Source organism: Aegilops tauschii, chromosome 1, assembly GCF_002575655.3.
Source record: "Aegilops tauschii subsp. strangulata cultivar AL8/78 chromosome 1, Aet v6.0, whole genome shotgun sequence".
NCBI lineage: Eukaryota > Viridiplantae > Streptophyta > Magnoliopsida > Poales > Poaceae > Aegilops > Aegilops tauschii.
In genome coordinates this window covers 5,397,060-5,416,966 of record NC_053035.3, presented here as the reverse complement: position 1 = coordinate 5,416,966, position 19,907 = coordinate 5,397,060, and the positions used below count along the sequence as shown (strand labels likewise).

General features: G+C 41.5%; 1 protein-coding gene across 1 annotated transcript; it reads left to right on the top strand.

Moving 5' to 3' along the window:
• Window positions 1-1,217: 1,217 nt before the first annotated feature.
• On the top strand, window positions 1,218-2,513 carry LOC123494672 (protein FAR1-RELATED SEQUENCE 5-like). The gene has a single exon (XM_045230660.1). The coding sequence runs from the start codon at window positions 1,218-1,220 to the stop codon at window positions 2,511-2,513; it is 1,296 nt and encodes a 431-aa protein (XP_045086595.1).
• Window positions 2,514-19,907: the final 17,394 nt, after the last annotated feature.

Genomic DNA, 19,907 nt, shown 5'->3' with positions numbered 1-19,907 from the left:
CCATATGTTCATGACGATCTTCTGTTTCCTTCATTTGCTTACTAGCTAGCGTATCTAGTCCTCTCCATACGTATATAGTACGTAGCGTCGACCAAGCACGGAGATAAGAGAGGACACTTCTCTCTATTAATTAGCTAGCTAACACAATATATGAAACACCTAAATTAACCCCCCGAAACCCCCCAACCTCCCCCCTTTCAAAAAAAAACCAAAACCCCAGCCCCTGAAATGCTGACGCGTGGATGCATATTGGTCCCGGTTGGTGTCACCAACCGGGACAAAGGCCATGCCTAGTGGTCCCGGTTGGTGGCACCAACAGGGACCAAAGGCCCCCCCTGCCTGGGCTGGCAGCAGCGGCCACATGGAGGACCTGCTGTCCTGGTTCGTGTAAGAACCGGGACTAAAGGGTTAGGGCTTTAGTAACGACCCTTTAGTCCCGGTTCGAAAACCGGGACAAAAGGCCCTTACAAACCGGGGTAAAAGCCCCTTTTCCTACTAGTGTGTCATGTGAGGTTTAGGGTTTATCGTTTGAGAAAGTTGTGACGAGATTTTGATTGGATTTGGTTAGGGTTTAGGATATGTCATGTGAGGATTAGGGTTTATGTTTTCAGAAAGTTGTGACCAGATTACGATTGAAAGGAAGTGTAAGTCGGATGTAGCTAGGACATATTAAAGGACTTAGTTAGGGTCATGTGGCATGAGAAAGTTGTCAGCAGATTTGGATTCAAAGAAAGTTATTTTGGATTTAGTTAGGAGATACTTTTGAATTGAGTTTCGAGATATTTTGGATTTAGTTAAGAGATAATTATTTTGTATGGAGTTTGGACTTATTTTGGATTTAGTTAGGAGATACTTTTGGATTTTGTTAGGAGATAATTTGGATTTAGTTAGGAGATAATTTGGATTTAGTAAGGAGATAATTTTGAATGGAGTTTGGAGATAATTGATCTATCAGGGTGGATCTATCAAGGCATTTGAAGGACTCGTGGACTTTGGATTTAGTTAGGAGATCATCAGTTAGAGCTAGTACAATCAATTACAAATTTCTAGATTTAGCCACTGCATATTTACTTACAGCTTTTGAAGGACTAAGTTAGGTACATGAATCCGATATGAAAAATTAAATCAATTATTTAAGCAGAGTAGTGCATAATTTCGGTAACGTATGCTATCCATTCGTAACATTGACTATCTGTTTTCGCTGGCAGCATAACGACATGGATGATAAAGGCAACGATGGCAAAAACTTGGGTGATACAGGCAAGGATAACAAGGACATGGGTCATAGAGGCAACGAAGGCAAAGTTATGGATGATAAGGACAATCATTTCGTAGCCATGGACCCCAAAGGAATGGATGGTATGTGCATGGATGATAAGGATAATGAGGATGCAGGCAAGGATGGTATAGACATGGATGATGTACACATGCAAGGTAAAGGAATTGATAATAAAGGCATGGCCGGTTCAGACCTGAATGAGTGTATGGAATACTTAGAGATTGTGAAGAAGACTTTTAGGACTGAGGAAGAAGCCTACATGTTCTACGTAGGCTATGCGAGAAAAAAAGGGTTTGGTGTTAGAAAGGATGATCTTAAGTACAGGGGTCCGGGTCCGAATCAAAATGCATATAGAAGGACATACAAGTGCTGCAAACAAGGTTGGCTGGCCCTTAAGCACTTTAACAGAGTTGAAAGAAAAAGAACACCGAGGGGTCTTTCTTGGTGTGGGTGTCCCGCTCTTTTTCAGGTTGAACTACAAGATAGCAGTGGCCTCTGGTTCGTCAAGAATTTTGTGGACAAGCATAACCATCTGTTTGTCCCTGCTGACCTGACTCTGTACTTATCGGCTCATCGTAGAATGACTGACGCACAAAAGGCCGATGTCATCGAGTATGCTGTCGGTGGACTTCGAACACATCAGATTATGAATGTAATGGAGAAGAATGCCGGAGGTCCCGACAAGCTTGGATTTATAGATCGAGATCTATACAACCATGTTTCAATCAAGAAGAAGCGCAAGATAGAAGGCAGTGACGCTAGATATTTGCTTACCTATATGATTGCACAGAAAAAAGCAGACCCGGAATTCTTTTTCAAATACACAAAAGACAGCGAAGGCCATTTGAGGAACATATTCTGGGCTGATTCACAATCCCGGATTGACTATGTTGCCTTTGGTGGTGTCGTGGTGTTCGACAGTACATATCGGTCTAACAAGTACAGGCTTCCGTTTGTTCCATTTGTTGGTCTGAACCATCACCGCAGCACTGTTTTCTTTGGGGTCGGTCTAGTGTCAGACGAGACAGTTGCATCATACCAGTGGCTTCTTCATGTATTTTTGGAGGCAATGTCCCAGACGGCACCCATTTTAGCAATCACCGATGGGGATGGTTCAATGGCTAAAGCAATAGCTACTGTCTGGACCGGAACAGATCATCGTTTGTGCACGTGGCATATCGAGGAGAATTTGGTGATCCACCTCCGCAAGAAAAAGCTTGAGCAATTTAGGTAATTCATTTACCGTCGTTGGGATGTTGATGAGTTTGAGAAAAGATGGGAGGCTTATAAGGTTAGGTTCAAAATAAAACCAACAGGCAAGAGGTCGTCATGGGTTAACAGGATGTACGAGCTGCGATACAAATGGGGTGCTGCGTACACAAAGGGTAGATATTTCCTAGGCATGATGAGTAATCAGAGGAGTGAGTCTCTCAACTCAAGGCTTCATGTGCACCTGAACAGGAAGATGCAGCTTGTTGATTTGTTGCAGCATGTTGAGCACTGTGTATCCATAATGCGTAAGAATGAAGCAGCATTAGACGCAGTAGCGACACATACGATACCCTTCACTAAGATGAATGCACACCCTCTGGAGATTGCTGCCTCTTATATTTATACAACTGTGATGTTTCCACGGGTAAAGCGTCAGATTGTCGAAGGAACAAATTGGCAGGTCACAGACCGGGTAGCGTGTGATGGTTTGGTCGTGTTTGGAGTATTGCGCAAAGTCCCATATGATAAAGTTCCATATGGCAAGGATACTAGAGAATTGCAAGGTAAGGATGGTAACGACTCAGATGCTAAGGTTCCTACAGACTTGGAAGGTAAGGATGCTGAGGACTTGCATGCAGAAAACTTGGGTGCTGAGGATCCCAATGACTTGGAATGCAAGGATGGTGTGGACTTGCATGCAGAAAACCTGGATGCTAAGGATCCCAATGACTTGGAAGGTAAGGACAGTGAGGAGTTAGGTGCACAAGGCGTGGATGCTAAGCCTGTGGATTTTATATATCACGTGACTTGTCTGTTTACAGGAGCAAGACTGGACGCTACAGCTTGTAAATGTAAAAAGTTGGAAAGTCAGGATTACCCATGTGCACATATATTCTGCGTTCTGGATCATCTTGGTGTACACACATTTCCAAAAAAAATATGAAGAAAAGATGGACAATGCATTCCAAGCCAGTGTTCCCTTCCTCGAGGACTGCGAATACTCATGTATGGTCTGATCACATGAATAAGTATCATCAACTACGCAACATGGCTAGTGACGCTTTATTCATAGCCGCAACTAGCGATTCACAGTCAGAACAAGTGATGGAGCTCCTTCGGAGTATATTGGTTGATGGAGAAAAAACTGATTTGGATGAAGGCCAGAAATCGTTTGTTCCTTTGCCAGCATACTTCTCTGCTGCTCGCGAATGCTGCACTCATGACGTGGAAAATCCAATCAAAATAATTCCAAAAGGGAGACCAACTACGAAGAATCGAACAAGAGGATTTAATCCAGGCGCGAGCGGATGAGAGGGAAAAAATAAAGCAACGAAGTTAGTGCACATGTTAATCTCATTGTTCATTTCCATACATGCTTACAGAGTTAATATGTTCTCCGAGAGAGTGTTCACATGTTTTCCTTCAATTTAAGCAGGAAAAAATCAGGGAAATCAAAGGTCACGAAGAAGCGAAAAGAGAAAGACTCAGAGACAGAAGAAGACACGGAGTCAGATACAGAAGAAGAGGAAGCTTCTAAAAAAGCAACAAAGTTAGTGCACATGTTAATCTCATTGTTCATTTCCATACACGCTTAAAGTGTTAATATGTTCTCCCGGAGAGTGTTCACATGTTTTTCTTCAATTTACGCAGGAAAAAGGCAGGGAAATCAAAGGTCACAAGGAGGAAGAAGCAAAAAGAAGAGACAGAGTTAGATACAGAAGAAGAGACAGACGCAGATACAGAAGAAGAGACAGACGCAGATACAGAAGAAGAGGAAGATTCAGGTACAGAAGAAAAGGAAGATTCAGATGCAGAGGAAGAGGGAGATTCAGCTGCAAAAGAAGAGGAAGATTCAGCTGCACAAGAAGAGGAAGATTCAGATGCAGAAGAAGAGGAAGATTCAGATGCAGAAGATGGTGGGCTGAGGAGGGCTAGGAAGAGACCATTGGAGTTTGCAGAAGAGGATTATGCAAAACCAAACAAGTGGTCATTACCATAATTGTGCGTACTTAAACATGTTTTCGGATGCTGGCTGCAGATTCATCTATTTCATTTTTTGTAGGAAACGCAAGGGCGCTCCAAATGTCAAAGCTAGGAAGAAAAATAACGATGGCAAGGGTGCACGAGGAAAACCAGTGAAGTTAGTGTATGTACTTACATGTCCGCTCTACAACTCAGGTCTTTGCTAGTACTGTGTTGACGTTTCTTAACTTTTCCAGGAAAGACTCTAGGAAGGGCGGTAAGGAACAGGCCAAAGGGGTGATGAAGACAAAGAGGCCTGCTATGAAGCGAAAATCAGTGAAGTTAGTGTTTTTTATGTTCAAGTGTACTGTACATGCTCAAATCTTCTTTGCTATCCTATTAACAAACGTTGTTTCATGCAGGAAAGCTAAAGTGAAGTCGAGACAGGATGTTTAGATGCACAGGGTCAGGCAGATAAAAAAAAGGATTTCTGGGGTCGAAAAAATTAGAACAAACTGAATTGTTTCCATGTCGTGATCCACCTTGTTTATGATGTATTAGACCTATTTGATGGATTGCCACTATTTTTCTGAATACCTCGTTTGATTGGTACACCCTCATTTTATTATGGACGGGTCGACACGGTCGGCTAGTTATGATTTATCAACATCTATCAAACAATACATTTTTAGTGAAGTTGGTTTTCTGTATTTTTTTCATTTTCTACATAATATATTGCCGAAATTTGTTAAAAGTGTAGTCAAATTTCATACTTGAAATATAAAATAGAAACCAAAAAATTATATATATATATATATATATATGAAAATATAACGTTGGATTTCCTCAGAAACCTACTTGAAATCAAAATAAAAACCTCGTTTTCAAATAACCTTGAAAATCGTTTATTTTGAAATAGTAAATAAGCATACTGATATTTTAAAAATAACATTCTCATTTTTAAAAAAGCCTGTTCATTTGAAGATAGAATTAATATGCAGATTTAAAAGTAGCATGCTGCTTTGAATATGCTGTTTTAAAAATACCTTGCTATTTTAAAAATAGCATGTTGATTTTAAAAATAGCATGTTGATTTTAAAATTAGCATGTTGATTTTAAAACTACCATGTTGATTTTAAAAATAGCATGCTGATTTTAAAAATAGCATGTTGATTATGCTATTTTCAATATGCTGTTTTTCAAAATAAGCATGCTGATTTCAAAAATAGCATGCTACTTTTGAAAATATAATGCTCTTCTCGATATACTACTATGCTAATTTTAAAAATATAATGCTTCAAAAATAGCATGCTAATTTCGAAGTAATGATGTTGATTTTGAAAATAGCATGCTACTTTTAAAAATATAATGCTCTTTTCAATATGCTACATTTAAAATAGCATGTTGATTTCAAAAGTAGCATGCTGATTTCAAAAATAGAATGCTGATTTCAGAAATAGCATGCTGATTTTCATGTTGTTTTGAATATGTTGTTTCTAAAAATACCATACTGATTTCAAAATAACATCCTGATTTTTAAAGTATAATGTTGTTTTCAATATGCTGTTTTTAAAATAGCATGCTGATTTCAAAAGTTACATGCTTTTTTAAATATGCTGTTTTGAAAGTAGCATGCTAATTTTGAAAACAACACTTTTTTAATTACGCTGTTTTTAAAGTTTTAAAAATAACATGCTGGTTTGCTCTGTTTATGAAAACAGCATGCCATTTCGGAAATAACAGAAACAACATTTTTTAAATATGAAAGCTTCGACCCACAAGTTTTTGTTTTTGCATTGGATTTTTTTGTGCAACCCATACAAACCTGAATTTCAAAATAGCTTAAAATGAAAGTAGCATCTAATCCATATGAAACCCGGTTAGATTTGATTTTAAAAATATTAGCATCACTGTGGCAAAAAAGGAAATATGTTTGCAGTCCATAAAGGTAATTCTATCAGGGAGGGTACCAGGGTGCGTTATAAGAGCAGACTTGCATAACAAGTACATTGCGCCACATAAGTTCATACTACCACCAAGTTACTGCCAAGTTCCACTTACTGGACAATCTTCATATCCGGTTGGACCCAAAAGTTATACCACCAAAGTACTAGTTACTACCAAGTGCCAATTACTAGTAAGTTGCACTTACTGGACCCAAAAGCTGATACTACCAACTTCCAGTTACTGGCTACTACATACATATTATAAAACTAGCGTCAAACTACTCCCATGGGTCAACGAATCCTCATGCCACTGGCCATGTTCACCCTAAGCCCACCTCCACTCCTTTCCATAAACCTGAAGAGAGCCATTTGATCTTCTTTCATTTTGGCGCCCTGAACGACTTCTCTCCAGTACTTCGTCATGATCGCACGCCAGTCCTTCTTTCCCATCTTGAACAAGACCTTTTTAGAACCTGCAAAATGTTCGTTGGTGACACGCACAACCATGGGCTTTCGCAGATAGTCTTTGAGGTAGGCCTGACTGTAATCCTTTGAGAAGCACTGATTGCACAGGGAAATAAATAATGTTACATAAAAAAATAAGTATGATTTGCACAAAAAAAGTAAGTATGATTTGCACAACCACGCCCGTCCTCCTCTATGTCTCTACATGATAGCATTTTCACTTGTGAAATATGATTTGCAAAAAAAAAGAAGTCCAAGTGTTTACCATCTTGCTCTTCCCTCTGATGACCGCCGAGTGAGTGATGGTGCTGACATAGTATGGTATGGGAGTTTTGCACTGCTTTACTATGCATTTGAGACAGTCCCACCGATCCTGGTTTAGCAATACATGGTTGCCGTAGAAGATGCGATCCTCGAAAGTTCCTCTTCTCCCCGGGTATCCCGGACCTGTATAAAAAAATTAAGATGACAGAATAGTAAATAATTTCATACATATGATCTAGAACATCAGCACTTGGTTGATGATCAATGCCTACTTCAATGATCAACAAATGAAGTACATAGATAACCCAATCACATCCACCCAGCAATATCTCGTAGAAACATGGGCAAATTGAATATTTGATTTATTTAAACTAACAACTAAACACTGCTCTATTTAAGCTCTAGTTCAGTCAATGTTGATTTGGAAGGTCATTAAGAACCCAAACAGAGTAATGTGTGGTAATCAAGTGTCGCTCAAACATCAACTTAGATAGTTCACGGTTCATTTAATATCTGACCAGCCATATAGAACTTTACCCCTGTGTGCCAAGATGGGATCGTGGTCCACATATCCATCTCCATTAGAACTATCATCAGTGTCATAGTCGCTAGAGGTGCCGTCATCACCGCTATAGCCGTCACTCCCATGTGAAGTGCCATTTGAAGCATCATCTGAGGTGGTCCGGTGATCACTATCTTCACTGCTGATGAGGATGGTTTCCCTTGCCATTCAAACATGTTGCATGCATTGCAATGAACAAATGTTAGTTATTGATATATGAAATCAGTCTTACACTAGAACTTGTTAGGACCATATACAATGTGAATAATCGTTTCGCATACTTCTTGCTAAGTACGTAGTTAATGTATAAACATCTGCACAAAAAAGCTAGTCGACAACCAGATTGATATTACTAGACTATTCGCACGACTAGTGAAGACTAGTGGTTAGACTCATAATCACTGGGCAGACAGAACCAATTAGGATATTTCAAAGTTACAATTTTTTTTGGCATATTTTCGTGACATTGGCATAAATAGTTGGTAGCCAACCAATCACTAGCGAACATTTGGCATTTTGTCAGATATTGGCATGCCAAATTTTGGCATCGAACCATTCATGCTAACAGATCAAGATTGACTTGCTACCAATGTTGGCATTGCCAAATATTGGCAAATTTATGTGAGCTGGACAAGAAAACTTGGTAACCAACCAATTATTACCCATGTATATTTGGCATCAAACCAATTTCGCTCATAATTTGAACAAGCAGTAAAAAGAATCATCAAAAATATAAACCAACCATAATTGTTACACCATGATTGCTAGCCAACCAGTCACTTAATAAATCATTTCATCAAAGGTGTGCACAAATTAGTAGCCTTGCATAATTAACAAATCATTCAAAAAATGAACCATGATTGACTGCTCTCATCGAGTAATACGTGAAACTATAACTGATCTGCCTTTGATCACTGCAAATTTCCTGATGGGCTGTTGTGTGGTACCATCAGGTAATAAATATAAAGTCTTTAAATTTCCCCAACAAAACAAATAATGCATTTGCTCCTGTACATGACATTTTTAGAGGTAGCTGTGGAGGTTAATTTTCCAGTGAGAATAAGGACATGGTAGCATCTCTCAAGCAAGATGGCAGCATAGTGAAGGCTACGAGAACGAGCAAGGTATGTTGTCCAATAGTCACCCGTTTGTATACTTGCTATGTATTTACTCATTACTACCAATACCAACAAGTAAAATCATGATTATGAAGTATAATGGCAGAAAATCCAACATTGAGGAATTCGTTGCAATATGAACTACTAGCTCACAGCAAATCTTCATTGACCCCAATAAGCCCATACCATATCATGGAGATAGGCTGACATAATTCAAGTAAGCAGTAACAACAATCATCAAAAATACGCACCAACTAAAAATATTACATGTGTGCACATATCATCAAAAACATGCACCAATCAAGAGCCGTCTATACTTGACAAATCCTTCAAAATATGCACTAATCATCATACTACCATCAAGTAATACATGAAACTATAATTGATCCTCATTCCATCATTACAAAATTCCTCATGGACTGCTTTTGTGCTCGCCTTTTAGTTTTTAATAATTAAGTATCAACAAATACATATACACAGTCTTCAAACTATCCCAATAAACTAAAACATGTGTATTCTCCTGTGAATATACTTTTTCTATATCTAGCAGTGGGGGATCATTTTCCAGGGAGAAAAATTACTTGATAGCATCTGTCAAGCAAGATGATATTATAGTGAAGGCTATGTCGACGAGCAAGGTATGCTGGCCAACACCCACCCTTTTCTCTTACTTGCTACCAAAGTGTTTACCCATTACTACCCATACGAACAAGTAAAACCATGATTATGCAGTACATTGTCATATTATCTTGCTGCAAAATTACTTGTTGCAATATGACCTACTAGTTGACAGTAAATCTGCATATACCCGAAACATGCACACAAGCAAGTGTCAATTTTTAACTTGGGCGGTGCTGCTAGATCGCAAAATTAAGGTCAGATCGACAGGTGAAGGGCGGGGAAGATCAAACTTACCTGCGAAGTGGTACCAGATGGGGCTGGAGTAGACTTGTTCGAAGCTGGCAACACCGGAGCTTCGGGTGGCTCGGCCAGGGATTGGGGAGAAGAGGTGCCGTTGTCGGAACTTGTTGTCGACGAAGCAGTGGAGAATCGTGCCCGAAGTAGGGGGAGTGGGTGGCCGGAGCGGATCCGGTCGATTTGACGAGGACGGGGGCGGCCAAGGTGACAACTTAGCAAACCCTAGTCGTCACCCTCCGCGTCTCCTCTCTGTCTCTGGAAAGAACGAAGTGTGGTGGGATTGGGAATGGGGGTGGGGTTGGGTTGGGGCCATCACTCGCTTTTCTCTCCGCCTCCCACTTGTACAGGCCCACGAAAGGAACAAAGTGTTGGGCCGGATCAGATGCAGATTTGGCAGCTTACCAATTCTGGCCAAACAGAAAAGATCAGCATCACGAGGCCAGCAGGACCACCACAGGTGTGCCTTTGAAGAAACCCTAAAAATACAGTGTTGTTCATATTGCACGTGCATGAGTCTTTCAGTACACCAATTGATCTTGAATAATTTTAAGCACTCCACAGTATATATATATATATATATATGAAAATAATGGTGAACCAATAAAATGGTAAACTATTCGATGCAAGGTTATTTTAAAAAAAAATCAATAATTGAATTGTATGAATTTTTATGATTAAATTTAATAAATGTAACATTTTTTGAAAAAACTATGATAATTAAAATATTCATTGGTATTTAAAAAAAACAACCGCAAATGACTACTTATGCCAACCAGAACTTCTTCAGGGTTTCGATTATTCATCTATTCTTTGGCATGCTGGTTCTCATAACGCCTTCTTCGGACCTTCTCTTTGTCCGACAAATTCCTGAGATATTGGGCTAGTGCTTTGTGTTTTGCCCTCACACCATGCTTCATTTGGTAGCCTTTGGCAACTCCTTCGGCGTGCTCAAGAATACTAACGAAAGCCGGGTCCAGATATTTTCCACAGAAAGCGCAACGATACGCCATACGCTTAAGCTCGTTGCACTGTCCATTCTGCAATTCTTCAAGGGTTTTCTGAGTGTGTGCATCCATCTCTCCTTCGGAAATGTCTGCATAATCATTGAAATAAGGCTGCAAGTTTAAATTATGTATGATATAAGCTGAACCATTGTTTACAGTAACTAATATTCACTAAGTTCCATACTGTAGTGCCTATAAATTATTTTAAAATAAATATTTATTAAATATGAAAATTTAAGGAGAAAAAAGCAATATCAATTCCATATGGAAGCATAAATAATATGATGTACTTCTAAAAAAATGTCAATAAACATGGACAACCTTTATGATGCCTGACTTTTAGCATAAAACAAAAACGCACTAAATTGTGGAGTGGAAGAACAATTAATTTGTCAAAGATTGCTTGAATAAATAATGATCATTACGTACTGATGATCAACAGTATATTTTGAGCTAGATTCCATTATGCCAAGTCAACAACATATTGATGGTTTAATGATTAACCTCTAACCTTAAACTTGAAGACGGATGTAGGGTTACAAAATTAAAATTACCGTAACGGAACTCCAGTCCATGCCGTGCATGTGCTGCTGCTTGGGATCAACGACGGAGTAGTGCACGTCCTCGTTGACACGATGCTTCTCTCGGTCGGACACCGAGTAGTCGAAAGCTTTCTCGTGGGGATCCTGATCCATGCGATGGACGACGACGTCGGTGGTTAGCCCCGCAAGTCCACGATCTGTCACGACGGCGTCCATGACAGGCCCCCACGTCCATGGCCCCGATCTGTCACGACGGCCAATCGACCTCCACGAGTGGATTTCATATCCGGCGGCAGGGAGGCGGGCGTGTGAGCGGCGGCGATGGTTTTAGAGCGTACCCTAGGGGGAGATATGCGGGGAGTAATTGGTAGTTACCTACTATAGAGGAAATACTTCGGCGTTGGGCACCTACAATGCAGCGGGCTTATTTAGGCGCTTAATTAGGATCCTGGGAAAAAAATCACAATCGTGGGCGTTTGGGGCAGGCGTTGGGCACCTACATCCAAAGATCGTGTCCGGGGTGGATGGGCTGGGGATTGATAATTTTGTACATAAACCTTGGTGCTCAAGACTTGTGAAACATCAGATGAAATTGTCATCAAGTGATATAAAAAAATCAAACTGAGAAAGAAATGTATGCAGAGGCCATTATAGTATTACTCGGATCGAGACTTTGTGATCATCATGTAGCCACGCCACAACCAACACGATGGTCTCCGTGCCCATCTAGACATGACACCATGCACCGTTGGCCGCCTAGACCCTCAAGCCATGCATCGATGGTCGTCACGTCTCACGTGCATTTGTGATGCTAGCAATGTCATCACGTGATGTCATAAACTAAAAGGCGTGTGACAATAATTTGAAAAAACAAGAAGAAAATACTTCGTCCCAAAATTTTGACTAAAACATGATTTGATACGTCAGTATTTACACAAATCGAAGACAAGAATTTTGGGACGGAGGGAGTACTAAAGCATCAATATTCCAATCCTAGGTTGCTATAAAAGAAGCTTGGATTTCCATGTACCAAGCTGAATGTAGCTCAAGGCTGCAATTCCATTGCACTGGTACGTTAGATATGTAGTCGGCACACAACTTAACATGCATAGTTGTACCATAGTTCAGTAAGAATACGGTACTTCTTAACATAGTTCATCCATAAAGTCTCGCCAACATACCACAAACTAAGGTAGTACTTAACCTAGTTCAGACCAAAAGAGCTTCCATTATGGCTGCTAGGGTGCGCGCACTGCCCTAAACCCCCTCCAAGAACTCAGCAAGGGCGGCGTGTGCCACCCTGGAAGCATATCCATGGGCGTGGCTAGCGGCTCGTCCGAGTGCATGCTGGATAAGACTCATACAGGTATTATTAACCTTGCGGTTGCAGAAAGGGCATCCGTAGCGCCCAGCACTAGGCTTGACACGTCTGGCATGCACACCACCCAGAAGCTCCCTCCCCTTGCGATTCCTGTAGATCATCTGGCCTTCTTCGTCACTATCGACGTCTTCAGATAGTATCTACATGTAGTAAAAATTGTTGCGTAAATAATGGGAATTCAGCAGGCAGAGAGTCTATGAAACATAATATTATAGATGATAGCGTAAACCCGGAACCCTAAATGATCTTGATGAAAGAAGTGTGTTGTTTATTAGGTGGTACATAAACAACCAATGGGATAACATATAATAGGAAATAATGAAGGATCAACCATACATTTATGTGCGAAAGCACCCAACACAGTTACCATGACGATGAGAGCACACAACTTAATGCAAAAACAAATTCACTCACGACGTAAAATGCATGAACTGATGATGTACCATGGCAGAGCTACGTAAAGATGTACCAATGCAAAAACATGGATGACTTGTTGATGTGTCACTGGTGCATGACTCGATAAAATAGGTAGTGAGTTGTATATATTTAGCAATATAGGGAGAGAGAGACGTCTCTAGAACAGTAAAAATCAACTACATATGTATTCTCCAAGCTTCCAACACACCTCCCTTGCTCACTGATATATTTGCCAGTCAAGTAGTAAGATTTGACTACCATATCCAGCTACTATTTCCTGGTTCTCTATCTTAAAGATACCGCCAGTTGTCTATCTTATGGATCTCGTTAGCTAACCGCAAATTGTTACATAAATAAGACCATTCTGTTGCTTTCTTGCATCCAGTCCATTGTCATAAAAGAGCCACCGTGTATCTAGTAACATATAGATTTTGTGTGGTTAGGATCATGGATATTGAAAGTCCCCATGTTATCGTCGTGGCAGATCCCCCTGTTGATACCCCGGCCATCAATGGTCCTTAACTATTAAAAATTCTAGCTAAGTAGTTATTATGAATTCTGACAAGAAGCGATCCAAAATTTGTATTTACAAAGAAACCAATTAACAATGCTCAAGTAAAGCAGTGATGAAATCCAGTTTCTTTATGCATTAGCCTCTGCTTAGAGATAATCAATGTTTAAAATCATTGTCACAATCACTAAGGTAGATCATTAAATTAAAACCAAAAATCAGTGCTCAAAGAACAAAAGCAGCAAAGCATTTACTCAACATTTTAAGACCTTATTTGCCTAGTGCATAACTCGTGCTCAGCGCAAATCAATCTTTATGTTATTATCACAATCATCTACATAGGAAATTCAATTCCAAGCTGCAGCTACGAAATAGTATAAGCACAATAACCAACCATAGCCGGATTATTAGCAGAACAATTTATATAGATCAAAAAATGACCTCTAAAGGGCTCAACACATGTAACCTAGCAAGTTAGGTAACACATCTACAGAATCTAGATAGGCATTTCATCGATTAAAGAAAAAAGAAACCCCGGCCTTCCCCAAAAAATAGAGAAAAGGACAGACCAGACAAAACCTGGGATTTTACAATAATAATAAAGGAGATAGATGACTAACGTCTTCTTCGTCGACGTCGACGGCGACCACATGCTTGGGCACAAGAGGAACCATTGACAGAGGAACCGGCTGCAGTAGATGAGCCACCTGCTGTGGCCGCGGCAGAGGAGCCACCTGCTCTGGCTGATGAGCCACCTGCTGCGACCGAAGGACCTGGACGATAGCAAGGACGTCAAGCCCGCCCGTGCCGGATTATTAGCACAAAAACTTATATAGATCAAAAAATGACATATACATGGCTCAACAAATGTAACCTAGCTAGGCAGCAGCCGATCCAGGATTTCACACCAGGGTGTTAAAAAATTTATATCATAAACAAAAAACCCACAAATAATTTTGATACGGACGGAGTAATATCTGAAATGTTCATGTGAAAATAATTTCTATTCCATCATATTGATATTACTGACATGAATGACAGAAAATGAGGATTATTTACTGCATGACCATAGAATGAAATCAATGGTAATTGGGCTCCAAGAAGCAAGCAGTTTTATACGAATTGGCATGAAGTTTAGTGAAAAAAGTACACCACTTTTAGTCCTTTTACCTTGCATACACCTTCCTAACTTTCTGCCAAAAAAGTACACCCATGAACCCATGTGGGCCTACCCCTGAACCTAGATATACAGAATCTAGGCATGGATTTCTTCGACTAAAGGAAAACAGAAACCCTAGTCTTCCCCAAAAATGGAGGAAAGCACTGACCAGATAAAACTTTGGATTTGGCCCAATAAGGAAGATAAATGACCGACCTCTTCTCCGTCATCGTCGCCGTCGACAACGGGCTCAGGCGGAGGAGCCAGCAGCCGCGGCAGAAGAGTCACCTGCACCAGCGGAGGAGCCACCTGCTCCGGATGAAGATCTAGGATGGCGGCGAGGATGTCAAGACGGCCCTGCTGCCCGCTCGACCCCTCGCCGGCGGACCGGGCATCGCCCCCGGCGTGGTCCATCCCTCCCATGGTGCGCGACATCTCGACGGCGGAGGTGCGCGACATCTCGACGGAGGAGGTGTAGTGGCGGCAAGGGTGCACGGCCAGCTGTAAAGCGTGGGAGGAGAAAACCCTCGTCTGTGGATTCGTGGATGGGGAAGAGGACGACGCGGCCGACGATGAGATTAATAATCGAGAAGCGGAGCGGCCGGCTCTAGACTTTGGGATGACTTAATTAGTACTACATTGGGCACGTTCACACCACCCCGTGCGTTGTTCACACCGCCCCTGATCTGCTAGGCAGGTTTGAGATGGGCACGATGGTGCACAGCCAGGATTTAGGAGTAATGCACGTTTTATGTTGTATTTTTTAATATGTTTTAAAACTTCAGAAACAAAGCAATGGCAGATGAAAATTTACGAAAATTCAGAACTAGTGGTCATCGGCTTTGATGTAAAAACAATTGATTTGTTTAATTTATTTGTTCATTCCTAAATATTGAATTTAAACATGCACCTATACCATGGCGGTTAGTTCACATTTGTCTCATCGTGCGGAATCGTCTACCATATGCATGTCGTTATGACATCTGGTACCATTGAGGGGGATCAGATGCGGTGCGATGCGACAGCGTTCATACCGACCCATATCATGTACCCCTAGCCAACCCGACCGGCAACATGCACTATTAGCCACCTCGATGCGAACCATGCCCTCATGTCAACCATGGACAACACGCTGCTCAACTAGACACATTTTATGGTAAAATAGCGCATGATGCCCAATCTTGGTGTGCAATGTGTGCAATTGACTAGTGGTGCATGATTTGAGTATAGCTGGCTAGGCGTGCATGGTTGGTGGCTAGATGACTAATAAGTGTGCATGCGTCATGTCCACATTGTCAAGGTTGACCGATGGGTGTATACGTGGCAATGTGTGCATGCACCGTGTTGGTCCAGCAGGCGTGCGGTGCATGGGGCGGGCCTTGGTGGCTAGAGACCACATAAAGTTGCACCGAGTTTAGAGGCAAATGAAGGTTTGGGCCCTGCACTCCCTCCACAGGTCGGACTCATTCCTTCTCGTTGGCTTGATCGGGTCATGTTTCATGTGGCCGTGATCTAGATCTTGATTTTTTGAGGTTACAACCCTAGAAATGCTATAAATGTACCGAATATGGTAGCGGAGTGATAAAGGCCACGCAATGAACTAACCCCCTCCCCCCCTCCCAGGTAATTTAAGTTTATTTTTCTCTACTCCTATAAAACACTCAGTTTGTGATGGTGGTGCGCACTTCATCCGTCATTTCTGACCATGAGATCTGCATCTAACGACTGTTATGTAAGCTGTGACATTTTTGGAACATGACCACACTTCTTTGCTCCAATTTGCAGAAACACCTTAGTATCTTCAAACCAATCTCATCAAGACATTCACAAGTAATATATTTTGAGTGAAACTTAATACGATTAGATTTTTAGTGATATATATGAAGGGGAACGCAGCAGAAAACAAAAATTTTCCGACCTACGCACCAGCCCAGGACCACTATGGAGACTGCATACATGGTTTGATCTTTTTCGTTACCGACTCGTAGCGCAGCGGGAAGTAGAGTCGATGACGATCGGCAGTGCAGATCCCCGCAGCTAGGATTTACAACCTCCCAACCGCGAGGATGATATACCCTCATCTGCTCCTCAGACAGCCCTCCAGGAGGCGGTCGAACAACCCCCCGGACGGTGTCGCGGACAGCCCTTCGGGAGAACCTTCGAAACTCGAACGGTCACTCGGACAGCCCTTCGGGAGGACCTTCGAAACTCGGATGGTCACACGGACAGCCCTTCGGGAGGCACTCACGAACTAAGACCGAAACTACGATCTCTCTACATAGTTGCACACATACGGTGTCATCTATCCGGCAGGGCTTCCCCGTCCAGAACTAGTTCCTGCCGGAACCCAGACAGCCTTACGGCTCTACGAAACTCTTTTCGTGGGAGGGAGAGAAGAAGCCAGATAATGCATGGCATGTGTATGAGAGAAAGGGATGAGTGTGGAGGGCTGCCCCTCCACCTCTATTTATAGGAAATCCCAAGGGGGTAGGGTAGTTTCACAAAAAACCCAAAATGCACATGAATGAAGTCCTTCCACAAGGACCTAGGAGTGAAACCAAGGAACAAGAGGGTCCTCAAGGGGGGATACCCCATGTGGACGGCCACACCCCCATGAGGGGCCCAAAAAATGGCTCCTATCCATCCATGTCATCCCCAAGATCTTTTGGAGCAAAGCCCCAAAAGGTGGCTTTCCATAAAGTAACCATAAAGCTGATTTTCACTATTCACGACGACATTTTTCAGCGTCTGATCGAACTGAAAATATTTATGTGGGCTAAGAACATTTCCAGTACCCACTACAATGATTTTCAACGCGTTCCGAAACAATTCCGGTTTTAGTGATTTTCATCTGCGAAACGCATCTGAAGTGGCTCCGTCAGCTCCGGAACATTTCCGGTTTTTATCTCAGAAAATTCCAAAAAGCTTCCAGAATGATTCTGGCATCCTCCAAGAATTATCAGGCATGTGCCGAAACCAATTTGACTTAATGGTGTATCCCGAAAGAACTTTTCGGTATCATCGAAACTTATCCGATGACCTCTCTCTGCGGTACGATTCCGCTGTCCGAAACTTTTCGGTGTCCGAAACTTTTTCGGTGATTTTCTCTCAGACTCCCTTTCTAGTATTCAGCAGATAGATGACCCTTAAGTGTGTGACCCTATAGGTTCGGTGAAGTATAGACATGACCCGGAACCCCTTCCGATCAATGATCAACATCGGAGCCGTGGACACCCATATTGACCCCTATACCCACACGAATAAATATTCGAGTGAACCTCCAGTTGCCGTGTGCTATTCCTGTTGCTTCGCGATATGTTACAAATACCCGAGGTGAGACATGTTGGCATTCCCGTGGATCAACAACTTGTCCACTATGCTAGTTACCTCGTTACTGGTATTGTTCTCTTTTCTCGTTATCGTGTTCCGGCATCCCCGTGATCAAATCACAAAGTGTCTGGCCAGACGATGATGGATACCGTAACACCGAGAGGGCCCAGAGATATCTCTCCATCGTCGGAGGAGCAAATCCCAATCTTGAGCTATCAAGTTACTTGACACACTTTTCCATGAACCCGTAAGCCGCCGTAATAGCCACCCATTTACGGATGACGTTTAACAAACCCCAAAGTTCATGAAGCAAGCATGAAGAAACTCGATACTCTCATGGTCTAAGGAATCATGCAAACGTTAACCATCTCTGTGTTATGTACCAATAAACTTGTGACGAATGAATCTCATAGCATAACATCAATCCGGGTCGATTCAACACAAATGTTCTCTTAACATTGTGCCCTCAAACTTGCTGGCATAGACATGCCCATGACCAGGAAAACAGAATCATCATGCAACACTTGAGCTAGTCTTAGAGGCCAGACTAGGAATACTTCTTACCGTTTATTATTCCACACGTGCATTTGGGTCTTCCTCCGAGCCTCGTGGATATTGCAGTCTCGAGAATCATTGCAGTTATAGCATGGAACATAAACATAATTATGAACTCGGAGATAAATAATATCATTTATTATTGCCTCTAGGGCATATCTCCTACAGACTCCCACTTGCACTAGAGTCAATAATCTAGCTTATGCTAATGCACTTCACACTTGTGGCACACCGGTGTAAATATGCTTCGCTTGTGGTATAGCCGGATGTCCAACGGATCTGACGACTTCAGTTCCGTGTGTATCTTTGCATGTCCTCGCGTTTTCACGTTTTCACAAAATTCATATTTTGTTTGGACTTGGCTTTGTATGTATGTGAATCACAGGTCGAACCTGGATTCCTCAGACTGAGTTATGGAGCAACTACCTGCAGTAGTGTCCCATTGTCAAAAGCCATCATGGAACTATACTAAGTTCATGAATGAACTATATGATTCAACATCTTCTTTGTCGCTTCTAAAGCGTCAACATACTTAGCCCTTGTTATAGAATTCGCCACAGTAACTAGTTTGAACAATTTCCAACTAACTGTGCCACCACATTGTGTGTTACACAAAACCCTTAATTTAAATCGAAAATCGCATGGAGAAAAGATGAAGACTCTATCGATGTAACATTTTACAACGAACTCTTCATGATCTCTGCTTGCGAGAAAACCATGTCATCAGTACTTAGCCCCATTAGGTAATTTGATCAGTAATTTCACTGTTGTCCCATGATCAGTAATTTGATCACTTTGGTATCCATACTCGCAACACCTTGGGAGTATCAGACCTATCTGGTTGTTTTACATACCATGGAATACATGATTAATCCAAACACAAAAGTGTGTGGAATCTGCATCATGTATTTTACTCATCAGTGTTTTGGGACACCGAGTCTTGCAAAAACTCTTTCCATGTGACTTTGGCAAGAATCACTCCTTGGCGTTTTAAATGCTAAAAGGTTTTAGCATCTTGTCAATATGTATTCATTGCTTAGCCCCATTAGGTAAATCTATCTCCATAGATCATCATGCCTAATATTAAGGCTATTTAGCCTAAGCACTTCATCAAAAAACTATTTTCAAATGAAGTCCTAATTTGTGTCAAGAAATTTATTTCCAATTACCAATGTGCCAAGAACATAAGGTTTTTAGAAATATTATTACGCTCCCACTTACTTTCTTGAATTACAAGCATCTTCGTTACCCATTGATGAAGTCAAAACCCCTTTGACCATTT